Below are 15,181 nucleotides of genomic sequence, written 5' to 3'. Positions count from 1 at the left end.
AAAATTTGACTAAACAAGTATTATGAACAGTAAAAAAAAGTTATAACCAAATATTCACAGCAGCTTTATTTATAATAGCCAAAAACTAGAAACAACCCAAATACCCTTTATCAAGTGAACTGTTAAAAAGAAAAAGCCTGATGCATACTCATAGCACATGCTATGATTATGCTATAATCATGCTATTGATTATTCATCAATAAAAAGGAAAGAAATAATGATACATGTAACAACTTGGATGGTTTCCAAGGAAATTACGCTGGCTGAAAAAAAGCCAATCTCAAAGAGTACGCCCAGTGTGATTCTACCTACATAACATTCCTCAAAGGAAAAAGTTATAAAGAACAGATTATGGGTAGCCATAAATTGGAGGGGTTGGGGTGGAAGAAATGGGGTCAGGAACTTAAACTGTTGTGAGGATCTTTGGTGGTAGTCACAGGAATCTACGTGAAGTGCATAGAAAACACTGTTGTAGACATATACAAGTAAGTACATATAAAATTAAAGGAATCTGAATAAGGCTGATAAATTGTGCCAATGTCCATTTCTTGGCTGTGCTATGGTACTCCAGCTATAAAATATGCTACCATTGTGGGAAACTGGGTAAAGAGTATCGGACAGTTCTTTGTATTATTTCCTATGACTTCATATGAACCTACAATAAGCTCAAAATAAAAAGCTAAAAAAATTTATGGAAAAAGATCTTCCCTAAGAATTGTAAAACTGTTAAAATACAAAACATAATAAAGGAAAATACTTCTTTTAATTTCAAGAATTAAAACTGGTATGATCTTTTTTTTTTTAAGATTTTATTTATTTATTTGACAGAGAGAGATCACAAGTAGGCAGAGAGGCAGGCAGAGAGAGAGAGGAGGAAGCAAGCTCCCTGCTGAGCAGAGAGCCCTATGCGGGACTCAATCCCAGGACCCTGAGATCATGACCTGAGCCGAAGGCAGCGGCTTAACCCACTGAGCCACCCAGGCGCCCCTTTTAAAAAAAAGATCTTTTTTTAAAGAAAGATTTTAAAAAAAAATCTTTTTCATCTGTCAAATTCAGGGAATGACAAACTCATGAGAACATAAGGTACTTAGTAAGGCATCAAGTCATTCCTGAAGAATTAAGAAAGAACTTATGACCTGACTAAAATCAGCAGTTTTTCATTCTCTTTCCTTCCCAAAGTGTGTGAAAATTTACTTACTGATAGATTTTATTTTTAATTTTAGCCGACTTCTAAAATTCAGTGCAGCCAAACATGAAATGGATTCTTGCCATGACCATTTTAAGGAAAAGGAACAACGAGATAGAAAATCCATATAAACATCAAAAGAAAATTCTTGGGAAATATGGAAAGAGTACTCTTTTATCTTGTTAGCATTCAACACCTGTGAGGCATTTGTTCTGTCACGCAGATCAGCCCTGAAACAGGTTTATGTGTGCATGTGTATGTGTGTGTGTTTAAATTTTAGCATTTGCTATTCATCAAGTCAATTAGGCATCTACAATTAGAACCCCTATAAAGTGTGCTTTAATCCTGCTCCACACCCATCGGAAGGAATGAGGCTATACAACAATGCAGCTCCTGTATGAACAGGTAGTCTGTTCAGTAAAGTATTTGGGATTGTAACAGTGGCAACCTGAGATACCTACTGAGGAAACAGCATTCACAAGACTAAGCACTGAAGTACAAATTAACCCTACACTGGTGAACACATGAATATTGGAGGAAATGAAACAATTAAGAGCCTATATGTGTAGTTCTAACACATGAAACAAATTTAAGTAAGAATTTAGAAATGAGGCAAGAATTCATTTTAAACAAACAAAAAAAATCAGTTAATTTTTTTACTTATTTTAGTTCTCTATGCAGAACAACCCATATATAGTATACATACTATCACTTTAAAACAGGTTACTATGGTTTTGAATAAGCCTAATAACACCTTTCTTGACAAATAGTGGCTTTATGTGCATAGCTCAAGTAATTTAATTTCTATCAAAATACATAATCACAAGTATTTCTGCAAGGACCTAATAAGTTATTTCAATACCAAAGTGAAAACTTTTGACTTTATAAGATGCTTAGTTTGCTCTTAAGGTTTAATTATCTCAAGGATAACTGGGTGGCTCAGGCAGTTAAGCATCTGCCTTCAGCTCAGGTTAAGATCCTGGGGTCCTTGGGGCGCCTGGGTGGCTCAGTCATTAAATGTCTGCCTTCCGCTCAGGTCATGATCCCAGCGTCCTGAGATCGAGCCCCATATTGGCTCCCTGCACAGTGGGGAGCCTGTTTCTCTCTTTCCAGCTCCCTTGCGCTTGTGTTCCTATCTCTCTCTGTCATAAACAAATTTTTTAAAAAATCTGAAGGGGCACCTGGGTGGCTCAGTGGGTTAAGCCTCTGCCTTTGGTTCAGGTCATGATCTCAGGGTCCTGGGAATGAGTCCTGCATCGGGATCTCTGTTCAGCAGGGAACCTGCTTCCCCCTTTCTCTCTGCCTACTTGTGATCTCTCTCTCTGTCAAATTAATAAATAAAATCTTAAAAAAATAAACAAAAAAATTTTTAAATCTCGGAAAAAAAAAAGATCCCGGAGTCCTGGGATCCAGCCCTGCATTGGGGGGTGTAGGGGGGTCCTTGCTATGTAGGGAGCCTGCTTCTCCCTCTGTCTGCTGCTCCCCTGCTTAAACACTCTCTCTCTCTGCCAAATAAATAAGTAAATAATCAATTTTTAAAATAAAGATTTAATTATCTCAAAATGGATAAATTACTTTTTGTGCACTCCACTGAACATATACATGTTAACACAAATGGAAAAATAATAGATGTGAGAGCTGCTGATAGACAATAATGTTATGGACCAAAATTGCACGCAATTCCTTTCACTGTAAATTTATATGTCTTAGTATGAATGTTATCTTAGGAATTTTTGATGAGACATCTGAGAAATAAATGAAATAGTCCAAAACTTAATCAAGAAGTATTTATCCTGTTGTATTAGAACCTCTATAGTTTCCTATTTTTCTTCTTCTTCTTCTTCTTTTTTTTTTAGTTTATTACCTTATTTTAGTAATCTCTACACACAACATGGAGCTCAAACTCATGAGATCAAGAAGTTGCACGCTCTTCTGACCGAGCCAGTCAGGTGCCCTATATTTTCCTATTTCTTCAAAGGTTTTCTAATTTTGTCCTGAAAAATGCCTACTTTTTAAAGAAACTGATCATCACACTTATCAAAACATTATTAGATGAGATGCTGATGGTAGAACATGGCATGAATAAGAGACCATTTACATTCTGAGGTCTAGCAGCATCTGTCACAAAAGGAACATAAGACACTAGAGTAAACAGTCATGAAAGGATACAATTATCCTAAAGATAAAAGATATAAAAACTCAGTCACAAATGTCTCCAGAATTTTCCAACAAAAAGGTCTCATTTATATTGAGGTGAACACACACACACACACACACACACACACACAAGGTCTCATTTGAATATTGCTATTCAATAGAAGTTGAAAGACTTTATTTATTCATGCCGTTTTAAAAGAAATGCATGCATTTCTTTTAAAATTTCTTGTGATCAGTGTACAAATTGCCTTGTATATGGCATGTTTTAGCTATCATTTTATCATGTTTTGGTCAAATGAAGCAAAACAAAAATCTCAAGATACAGTGGGGGGTATTCAGATGCATGTAAGTTTCTATGGGTGGGTAGACTTCTTTGGATATCTAAGTAAAAATTATGTATTTCAAGTACCACCATTCAGAACATTTCTTTTCTCTCTTTCTCTTTTTTTAAACTGACACAAAGGTTTAAAAGTAATGAGTCAATTTGATTTCTATATATACTTCAAAACCAGCAAAGTCCAGACAAGTCCATGTTTGATGTCTTTCAAATAGCCTCTTATACTGGTTTCTCCAAGTGGATCTCCCACTTAAAAAAAAAAACTTTAGTAGCCTTCAGGCATGTCTTTGATGTTATCACACAGTTGGAAGATCTAATTTTATATGGAACTATGTGAAATAAATTGACAAAGAACTGTGGTTTAAAAAGTCTGCTTTCAGCAAATTTGCCTCGTCTGAATCCAAACATTTTAAAATAACATATTAACTTTTTAGCAGTGCTCGTTCATTTACACCTTTAAGAATCCATAGATAAATTTGAAATGGAAAAAGTACCCTGATCAATCCAGTATTACAACGTACAGAAATTATCTTCTCTCATCAGTTCACATATATATCTCATATCTACCATTCATAAAGCACATGGATGTTAGCTAAGTATTCTAAAAACTGCTCTATTTCTCATAACATTTTCAGTGTATACAAACTAACTCCTTCTTCTGAGAGTGTGATGAGTATTAGAGCATAGCTATGAGTACACAATTTTAAAGAATTATCCACCACGAATTATTTGTGAGTTTTACATGTTCTACAATCTGATGAATATGGCATGCTGTTTCTGATTAAAGTGTCTTATTTATCTTGACTCTTCCTCATCATTAAATAGGGGTCTCCTGAAGATCTTGAAATACTGAGGAACATGAAGAAGAAATCTGCCAAATATTTTATCCCTGGTTAAATCAAAAGCCTAAAAATAAAACTAGCCCAATTTTAAATGTGGATATGTAAATGGGCATATATAAAAACTCTAAAGTTCTACACAACAAAAAGCAAGTAGAGTTTAAATAATGAAATAACAAAAATAAGCCAGATATAAAACACTATGTACACTGATCACAACAATTCAATAAGCTGCACACATTTCTTTTAAAGCTAGGAACAAATGAACAAAAAGCCACAGATGCTGTTCTTGTAGAATGGTGATTTATTTTTCCTTTCCCAACTTTCTACGGTATTACCTAAAAAGAGAAATTTTAAAATGTAAAGGTAGTAAAGTATTTCAGGGTTATAAAACAGATATAAAATATTTTCATATACTATGGGATTTAAAAATACTGATGTTCAAGAAAATATTCCATTGACCAAGCTATAAACTATGGAATTCATTCAGATACCATTTATTAATTTTTTACCATGTGCCAAGCACTTTTACCTACAGGAATGTAAAGATGAGTAAGATAGGGACTCTGCCTAATAAAAACTTAATGATCTTCTTCAAACCAGTTATAAAACAACAGAATGTAATTATTTGAAGGATAAAGAACTTAACCTTATGCTTGAAGATTGCAGAATGCTAACTCTCTATCAAAAATACCAACTCTCTGTCCCTACCTAGCAACTCAAACATGTCTGGTCCTATTTAAAACATTTTAAAATATTATATTAGCTTCACTTCCGGGTCACAAAGAATAAGTCCCAGTTTTAAAAGTGGTGCCTATAGCAGATTACATTGTTGCTATTAGTGTTACCAATATCTGGCTTATTTTTGCTATCCTTTCATTATATAATGACAGTGTATAAATATTTTCCTAAAAAAATAAATGGAGGCACTAGGTGGCTCAGTGGGTTAAAGCCTCTGCCTTTGGCTCAGGTTATGATCCCAGGGTCCTGGGATGGAGCCCTACATAGGGCTCTCTGCTCAGCAGTGAGCCTGTTTCCCCCACTCCTCTCTCTCTTCCTACTTCTGATCTCTGTCTGTCAAATAAATAAATTAAATTAAATTAAATTAAATTAAAAAATGAATACAAAGCTCCCTACACCCACTGTGTCTTCTTGAATGTTGTATCCTCAGCAACTGCTATCATTCCTCGCATATAATCCAATTACTACTCACTGAATAAATGGCAGACTGTATTAAAACTCAGAATTATTCTGAGTTTTTGTAAGCTAACAACAATTATTCTGAGTGTTTTTTTTTTTAAAGATTTTATTTATTTATTTGATGGAGAGAGATCACAAGTAGGCAGAGAGGCAGGCAGAGAGAGAGAGAGGGAAGCAGGCTCCCCGCTGAGCAGAGAGTCCGATGTGGGACTCGATCCCAAGACCCTGAGATCATGACCTGAGCCGAAGGCAGCGGCTTAACCCACTGAGCCACCCAGGTGCCCCTTCTGAGTGTTTTTGTAAGCTAACAACAAACAACTAGAGGAAAGGGAAATAAAAGGAAATGAGGAGCATCTGCCTGGGTCAGTTGGAAAGAAACTAAAAGGAAATGAGGGGCACCTGTGGGTCAGTTGGCAGAGCATGTGAAACTTGATGTTATTAGGCTCCTTAGGTCGAGCCCCAGGTTGGGTGTACTTTAAAATAAATAAATAAATAAATAACCCAAACAAACAAACTTTAAAAAAAGAAAATGAAGAAAACAATTCCATTTATAACAGCATCAAAAAGAACAAAATACTCAGAAATAGATATAACTAAGAGGATGAAAGATTTATACACAGAATACTACAAAATATTAAAGTAATTAGAAGACAAATAAACTGAAAAACACGGCATGTTCATAGACTGGAAAACATAATACTGTTAAGATGTTAAAAAGACTTCTTAAAAAGATCTACAGATCTTTTTAATCCCTATCAAAATCCCAATGAGGATTTTTGCGGAAATAGAAAAACCCATCCCAAATCCATATGGAATCTCAAGGGACTCCAAATAGCCGAAACAATCTTGAAAAAGAACAAAACTGGAGATCACATACTTCCTGATTTCAAAACTTACTAAAAGTTCCAGTATTCAAAACAGTGTAGTACTGACATAAAGACAGATGTAGAGGCCAATAGAATAAAACAGAGAGTCCAAATGGTTTTTGACAATGGTGCCAAGACCATTTAAGGGGAAACTGTCTTTCCAACAAATGGTCTTGGGAATACTGGATATCCACATATAGAAGAATGAAGTTTCACCTTTACATCGTATACAAAATATAACTGAAAATGGATGAAAGATTTAAACATAAGCGGTAAAACTATACAATGCTTAGAAGAAAACAGGGTAAAGGCTAAATAATACGGGATCCAATGTCTTGGACAAGACAACAAAAGTACACGCAACAAAAGAAAAAAATAGATAAATTGGACTATATCAGAATTTAAAAGTTCTGTGCATCAAAGGACACACATATAAACAGAGTGAAAAAGCAACCCACAGAATGGGAGAAAATAGTTGCAAATTATATATCTGATAACGGTTAATATCCAGGGGCACCAGGGTGGGTCAGTTGGTTAAGTGTCCCAACTCCTATTTTGGCTCAGGTCATGACCTCAAGGTCCTGAGACTGAGCCCTGCATCTTGTTCTGCACTCAGTGGGGAGGGTACTTGAGATTTTCTCTTTTCCTTTCCCTCTGTCCCTCCCCTGGCCCTTTGCATTTTTGTTTTGTTTTTTTTTTTTTTTTTGTAAAATTAGTGTACTTTTTCTTAACATGCCACTCTAGTGGAGGACCTTATGATATGGATATGTTTTCATTAAAACAGGGGTATCTGCTGCTTGCATATCTGGCTTTAACTTCCCATGAAAATTTAAGTCCTGTCAGGACTCCAGGAACTGGTAGAGAAGGATATGAAGATAGTCTGATGGGAGTAAAATCTTAGAGCATAGAATATCAAAGAATGTGGCTGCAGAATGGTGAACTGAAGGCCCTAACTTTAGGCAGCTCTCATTTGGCAGTGGGGGGATGGGGGCGTTTGGAATACAGATCCACAGCTTTCACTAGTGGGAATTATTTTGGTTCATTTGCTATGTTTTACCTGAAATCTGTGGTTGAGAAACAAAATTTCGTACAAATATGAAAAAAAAAAGGCACATTCTCTTTCTCTCAAATAAATACATCTTGAAAAAAAAAAAAGATTAATATCCAAACTATATAAAGAACTTCTACAACTCAATAACAAAAACCAAAACTGATTAAAACATAGGGAAAGGACTTGAATAGACGGATCTCTCCAATGTTACACCAATGGCCAATAAGCACATGAAAAAAATGTTGAACATCACTAATCATTCGGTAAACGCAAATCAAAACCAGAGTATCACGTTACATCCACTAGGATAGCTACTTCTATCCAAAAGAGAGAGAGATAAACAGAAAATAAGAAGTTTTGGTGAGAATGTGGAGAAATTGTAATCCTCATGCATTACTAGTGGTAATGTAAAATGCTGGTATGGAAAAGAGTATGGTAATTAATTTACTTTTATTTTTTAAAAGATTTTATTTATTTTTTTGAGAGAGACAGAGATCTCAGGCAGGGGGTGAGGGTAGAGGGAGAAGCAGACTCCCCACTGAGCAGGAAGCCCAACTTGGGAATCCATCCCAGGACCCTGGGATCATGACCTGAGCCGAAGGCAGATGCTTAACCGACAGACCTGAGCCGAAGGTAGATGCTTAACCGACAGAGCCACTCAGGCGTCCGAGTATGGTAATGTAAAATTAAATATATAATTACCACTTTTAGGTAGATACCCCAAAGAGTTGAAAGCAGGGTTTTGAAGAGACTACTTGTACACCCATGTTCAGAGCAACATTAGTCACAGCCAGAAAGATGGAATTATTTATTCATAGCCAAAAGATGGAAACAACTCCAATGTCCAATAATGGATTGATAAGCAAAATGTGGTATATATAATGGAATATTATTTAGTCTTAAAAAAGAAAAAAATTCTGATGCTACAATATGGATGAATCTTGAAGACATTATGCTAAGTGAAATGAGCCAGTCACAAAAAGACAAATATTGTATGATTCCACTTTTATGAGGTACTTAGAGTAGTCAAAATCAGAGATAGAAACTGGAATTGTGGTTGCCAGCGCTGGAGGCAGGTAAATGGGGAGTTATTGTTTAATAGGTATAAAATTTCAATTTTACAAGATGAAGAGCTCTGGAAATGGATGTGGTGATGGTTGCATAACATTATGAATGTATTTAATACCAATGAACTGTATACCTGAAAATGGTTAAGATGAAAAATTACGTATATTTCTTAATAATTTCTTTAAGTATCCCCATTCTCCCCCTTGCCAAAAAGAGATAGAAGATAAGAATTTTCTAAGATCTCTTAAGCATTTACGTTTCCTTTATGTTTACTTTGGCTATTCTTTTTGTTTGTTTCCAGAAATTAGCAGTTTAAAAAATCATAAAGAGGAAAATAAATGTAATCTGTATGTGAAACCTCTATTACAACTGTTTTATAGTATCTTATTGTTACTAGCTGGGATGGTCCACAGCAGCCATTGATAATATAATGGTGCTGCTTCAGAAGGATAGCATTCTAATATCTAACACATGATCGCTAACACATATATTGCTTACTGTGTGCTGGAAACCCTCCCAAATGCTTTACATGTATGAAACTATTTAATGCAGTATGAAGCAGAACTCACAGACTGCATAAGTACTTCACATGACCTCTTTCTGAACATGGCACTACTCCCAAGCAAGAGAAGGAGACACTTAAGATGAAAATTTAGACCAAATCCTAAAGACAACGCATGATAACAATCTCTTCAGCATAGTAATGTTTTACATAATCTGAGCCTATCTCCCTTTCTAGCATCAACTCCTATCCACCTGCCCAATAAAATCCCACCTCCTGCCTCATTCTATCTGTGAGCTATACCAACCTGTCTACAGTTCCTTGATTAAAATCAGGCTGTGAGGCGCCTGGGTGGCTCAGCTGGTTAAGCAACTGCTCAGGTCATGATCATGGAATTCTAGGACAAGTCCCGCATGGGGCTCCCTGCTCTGCGGGGAGTCTGCTCCTTCCCCTGACCTTCCCCCTTCTTATGGTCTCTCTCTCATTCTCTCTCACTCTCAAAAAAAAATAAAATCTTAAAAAAAAAAAAAAAAAGATAAAATCAGGCTGTTAACTACCAAACTTTTCCACATGCTGTTCTCTTTCCTTAAAACATTCCCTCCTCTCCTCCTACCATCTTCTTTGTCTGGCTAATCAGAATTAAGTTGTAAAGTCCGGTCTGACAATAAATCTCACATGCACCCCCATTCTTCCTGTATGTTCCCAGATAACATGGTACACTACAAAATTTCTTAGAACTATAACTTTAGGGACGCCTGGGTGGCTCAGTGGGTTAAAGCCTCTGCCTTCAGCTCAGGTCATGATCCCAGGGTACTGGGATTGAGCCCCACATTGGGCTCTCTGCTCCACAGGGACTCTGCTTCCTCCTCTCGGCCTGCCTCTCTGCCTACTTGTGATCTCTGCCTGTCAAATAAATAAATAAAATCTTAAAAAAAAAAAAACCAAAAAGAACAATAACTATATATGACTTGTTCTTATTCACAAATTGTGGCCTATGGTAAGTGCATCCCTTGAATAAGTGTCTCCTGAGTACACTGGGCCATGGAAGAATACTTCTGGGGTTCTGTTTCAGAACCCATTAATTCATGATGAGTCCATTATGATGAGGTTCTGCCAGAAACAACACTTACCACAGGAAAGTTCCAATACAGACCCACATACTATAGATTTAGGTGGATTGTGTTTTAATGGCACCCCAGTGTAATGTGAAAGCTGTAAAGCACTGTAGTATTAAACCTACAGTTGCAGCAAGAAACAAATGTAAAACTAAGCATTTCCCCTACACGGGGAAAATGTTTTATGTTAAAGTCACAGAACTAGAAAGATACTAATATCAAACTTGAGTTTACCTTTTATAGAAAATTCTTTTACATGGAGTACATTTTAACACAATCACAAATATTTATATACCTATTCCAACCATAATAGCTGAATCCTCCGTATACTCATTGCACTTCATATAAACGCTTTTGCTCTTATGTCATTATACTATAATTACCTGTTTACATGACTCTACCTCTATTAGACTGCAGGCTCTTTGAAGGCAAACTACCATTAACTTTTATATCTCAGTGCCTGGTAGCAAAGATTCCCAAAGCTTTGAAGAATAACTTAAGTAGTATTTCAAAGTCTATAAAGAATCTTGGAAATAATCTTATAGAAAAAAATTAAGTTTAAAGGTTACATAACTTGGCTGAGATCATAGAGCAAACAGATAAATGAATTTAGAATTCAAATCCAGGTCTTCAATCAACAATCTCTATGCCCTTTCCACAACACCACACATATTACCGTAAGTAAATAACTATATATTGTGCAGGTACTACATCCTATAGTAGTTGTCTATGGTTATAAAACAACAATTTAGCCATAACTGATCACAAAAAATTACAATAATAAAGGTCCTTTAAAAATGAGATCTCTGAACTGTCACAGTTAGTTATCACTATTATTCTCAATAGAATACTGCTATAAGTATTTTTAAAAAAAGATTTTACCTTGTACTTCTTTATCATGATACTCTTTTAGTTTTGTCCAAAGTTCCTTAAAGTCATTAGATATATCTACAGAACTAGGGCTTCCACAACTGCTTCCAGAGATGTTCATCTTGCTTAATATGCACCACACTTCTATTTGCCTAATGTTTTCTGACCTTTTTCTGTTACATTATATAGGTATGAAGTTGTCTTTGACAGTTGAAATACCTGAAACGACAGATTGCAACATAAATGAATTTTGCATTTATATGTATGTAATTTGAAGTCAGCCAGCTCTTCTCAAGTTTTCCTTATTTACCTACAACCAACCACTTTGAGAATTTGGGGGATGGGAAGTGAAGATGATTATGGTGACAACCCTGATTTCAGGTATTTGGTCCTTAGTTAAGCTAAATTTTCAGGCAAATTTTCTCTTATTCTTCCTAGAAAGAACTTACTTGTGATGATTCTGCTATTGAGAAGTTTGTAGTCATTCACGCTCAGTATTCATTGATTCACCATTCTAAAATAATTTATTCCTTTGTTGAACTTTTGATATGAAGTGCAACAAAAACTGGAAAACATTCTGAAATACTCTTGACTTAAACTTAAATATTCATAGAAGCACAAATCTTATAAAAGAGCAAGAAAGGTGATTGTGATTAATATACTTGAAGATTTGAATACCTTTCTCATAACAAAGGAAATAAGTGAGCAAGACATAGGCACAGCAAAGATCTATGAATACAGAAATGTCTAGTAACAAGGCAAAAAGTGTAAGGCCATTTTGTGCCCCTCTGAGAGTAGAGTGAAATGATTATTACTTGTGTAGCCCCCAAAGGAAGTAACAGGATACTAAGAAGTGCAAGTGGATTCATAAATATTTTAATAATGCGTCCTTAAGGTGAAACCATTAACTAGCTACTACTTAAAAGTCAAATGATTAACAAGTCTACTATATCTCACATATGGCTCTTTAGCCAATGCCTTACCATTTAATGTACCCAAATTGATGTAAGTGTCTCTTAAAACCATTTCTCAAGGTCTCTGATGAGGAGGCTAAAATAAGCAATGACCTTTTTTTTTTTTTTTTAAAAGCAGGCTCCATGCTTAATGTGGGGCTTGAACTCACAACTCTGAAATCAAGAGTCCTATGCTCAACTGACTATGCCACGCAGGTGTCCCAGCAATGACATTTCTAAAGGAGCAAGATTATGACTGAAGTCACTTTGAAAAGCACTAAAGAAATACTGTAAAAATACACTTTTTATAAAGCTTTTTAAAAATTGTGATTTGGGTTTTTTTTGAGACAATCAGTGAAAACTGAACATGTACTAGATTTTAGATAATGTTAGAGAATTATTTTTAATTGTCTTGGGTATTAAAATGTGCTCATATTAAAAAAAGTCCTTAGCTCTTAAAGAGATACATACTGATATGTTTACAGGTAAATTCACCTGTTCTGTATTTGCTTTCAAATATTCCAGGTAAAACAAACAAAAAATGTTGGGTAAAGAGATGAAACAAGAAGGGCTGCTTTGACAATTACTGGAAGAGGGTAATGGATGAGTCTGTGACAGAGTTCGTATTTCTAGTCTCTCTCTTGTGTACATTTATTATTTCCATAATAAGGTTTTTAAAAGAGGGGTTGGGTGCATGAATTAATACAGCTTTATTCCAAAGAGGCCAGACTTCTACTCTTTCTTAACCCTAAAAGATAACAGACCTATTGTCAACAAAAGTTACCATTTGTTGTTTACTATATAACAGATCCCGTGCTGTTTTATAGCCATTTTTAAAAACTTCATCTGGAGAACTCTATAGAACAGTTACTGTTATTAATTTCCTTTTAGAAAAACAGGTTTAAGAGATTAAATGACTCGCCCAAGTTCATACAATTAGGTCCCACGCTATGGAAGGCAAAGGTAAGGAGGTGAGGGGAGAGGCGCCAAGGGTGCTAATTAACCACAAAATACTTTAGCCCAAGAAAAATACTTATTTCTATGAAGTAATAGTTTAAAACAAAGTTTTAATTACTTTAATGAATAATTTAAAATTGCATTGTATGAAACTGCTTAAAATCAACCGTGTAAAACAAGCATTTTAAAATATATCTTCAGGGGCACCTGGGTGGCTCAGTCGTTAAGCGCCTGCCTTCAACTCAGGTCATGATCCCAGAGTCCTGGAATCGAGCCCCATGTCGGGCTCCCTGCCCTTGGAGGAGTCTCCTTCTCCCTCATCCACTCCCCCTGCTTGAGTTCCCTCTCTCGCTGGGTCTCTGTCCAATAAGTAAACAAAACCTTAAGAAAAAAAAAATTTCCCCACATAAAAACAATTTATCAACACAACACTAAACTTGCAAATTCTGGCTCTCAAAATCCTCTCCAACCTAAAGTGCACGCCCAGCACTTTGGTCAGAATCTCTCTTTTGGCCTGAACCGTTATCGATGCAGGATGAGGTGCCTTAATTTCGCAGAAACGTGCACTTGTGTCTCCAGGTGCATCCCGGGCTCAAAGGTCTGTCATAATTTAATACACTTCTGTGCATCCTGCAGCAGGGCAGACCACTGCAGGGAACGTGCTCCGTAAAATGCTTCTTTCCTGTCGCATCCACCACACATATTCTCACACAGGTAGGGCAAGAGCCGCGCCTGGAGTCACACAGGTGCCCGAGATAGCCGAATAGGGGCTGGGGCTGGTCCTCTTACAAGCCAAGCAGAGGTCGAGAGGATCCTGTCCCAGGACCCGTAGACACCACCCAGTCCCGCGCGCCTCCGTCTCCCAAAGGTCCCAAAGGCCTGCGGCGCTACGGGAGCGGAAAGCGCGCACGGTGCCCCCGGCGCATGCGCGGGGCGGACTCGGCCCCGGTAGGTGAGTCCTCAGCCGACGCGGGAGACCGAAGAAGCCCAGGGAGCGCACGTTCGCCTCCCTCCGACTCGCCTCCCTCCGACTCACCTCCATCCGAGTTTAGCCGGGCTCCAGTGTGCTCCCTGAGGGCTTACTACAACTTGGGGGCCAAACGCCTGTGTTCGGCCGGCCGCTCGAGACCGGAAGTAGCCGCTACGAACCCCGCTCAGGATTGGGGAAAGGAAATTCCTCTTTACTCACGGCTTCCAAGATTGCCTCAGAGATTCTCGAAAACCTCAGCACGGAAGCAGGCACGGCTTCGGGGCTGCGAAGAGGCAGCGGCCTGCGTTTCTTCCCCTCACTCGTCTGCCAAACCCCCTCCGGGAAAGCCGGCCCCTCAGGGCTGCCCGCGCTTTCTGGGGTTGGGGGAGGGCCCGAGGGCCACCGGCCGGGTTGGGAGGTGCCCAGACCCGCCCCCCACTCAGAGCGCGCTCGACGTCACGCGGGAGTTCCCGCCACGTCATGCCCCTCCTCCCGCCGCGAAGAGAGGCGGTTCCCCGGCGCTCCTGTAGCGGAGGAGCGTGGTGGCTGGTGTGTCCCCAATCCGAGGGCTGTGACCGGAGAGTGGAGCGCCAGCCTCTGCGCGATCGGGAGCGGCTCCAGCAGCTTGCGGCCGCCGCAGGATTTTTGTTGAGACGCCCTGGAGAAAGCGCAAGCTTTTTCTGTGTGGGGAACCTCAAGCCTTTGGCGTGTCTGACTTAAGCACCTTTCAGGAAAGCTCGTGTGAGCGGCCAGTTCCGCATGGAAAGTTAAAGCTAACTGATGGGGGAATGGATACGGATCAAGCTAACGTGGTTTCTGCCTGGTAGCTATTACCTGCAGTTTAATGATGTGACCCGACAGCACCGGGAGGTGAGGCCGTGTAGCCAAACGATGTGTATTTTGCTGAGGTTAAATGGAAGGTTCCTGAAGACCCTGAAATGAGACGGAATCAGAATGACCTGCGGTTTTTTTTTTTTTTTTTTTTTTTTTTTTTTGTTGGAACAACAACCTGTTAGGTAATTTAATGTTTTAAAAAATAAATCCTTCCCGTGGCTGTTTGTAACGTTCACAACGTTAGTATGTTTTGGTTTCTTAAAAAAGCATTTTAGC

General features: G+C 38.0%; 1 protein-coding gene across 4 annotated transcripts in view; it reads right to left on the bottom strand.

The window, feature by feature from the left end:
• RBBP8 (RB binding protein 8, endonuclease) overlaps positions 1–14,272 on the bottom strand; it is a 128,377-nt gene extending 114,105 nt beyond the window's left edge. For all 4 annotated transcript variants that reach the window (XM_013051451.2, XM_013051447.2, XM_045065443.1 and 1 more), the window contains exons 1-2: positions 14,138–14,272; positions 11,204–11,410 (exon numbers count right to left, since the gene is read on the bottom strand). In XM_013051451.2, the coding sequence (XP_012906905.1) occupies positions 11,204–11,312 (109 nt within the window). In that variant the 5' untranslated portion in view covers positions 11,313–11,410; positions 14,138–14,272. The remainder of the gene's footprint in view (positions 1–11,203; positions 11,411–14,137) is intronic.
• Between the last annotated feature and the right edge of the window lie 909 nt (positions 14,273–15,181).

Source organism: Mustela putorius, unplaced genomic scaffold (genome assembly GCF_011764305.1).
Source record: "Mustela putorius furo isolate JIRA1106 unplaced genomic scaffold, ASM1176430v1.1 tig00003858_pilon_pilon_pilon, whole genome shotgun sequence".
Taxonomy (NCBI): Eukaryota; Metazoa; Chordata; class Mammalia; order Carnivora; family Mustelidae; genus Mustela; species Mustela putorius.
This window is presented reverse-complemented; position numbering and strand designations above follow the sequence as displayed.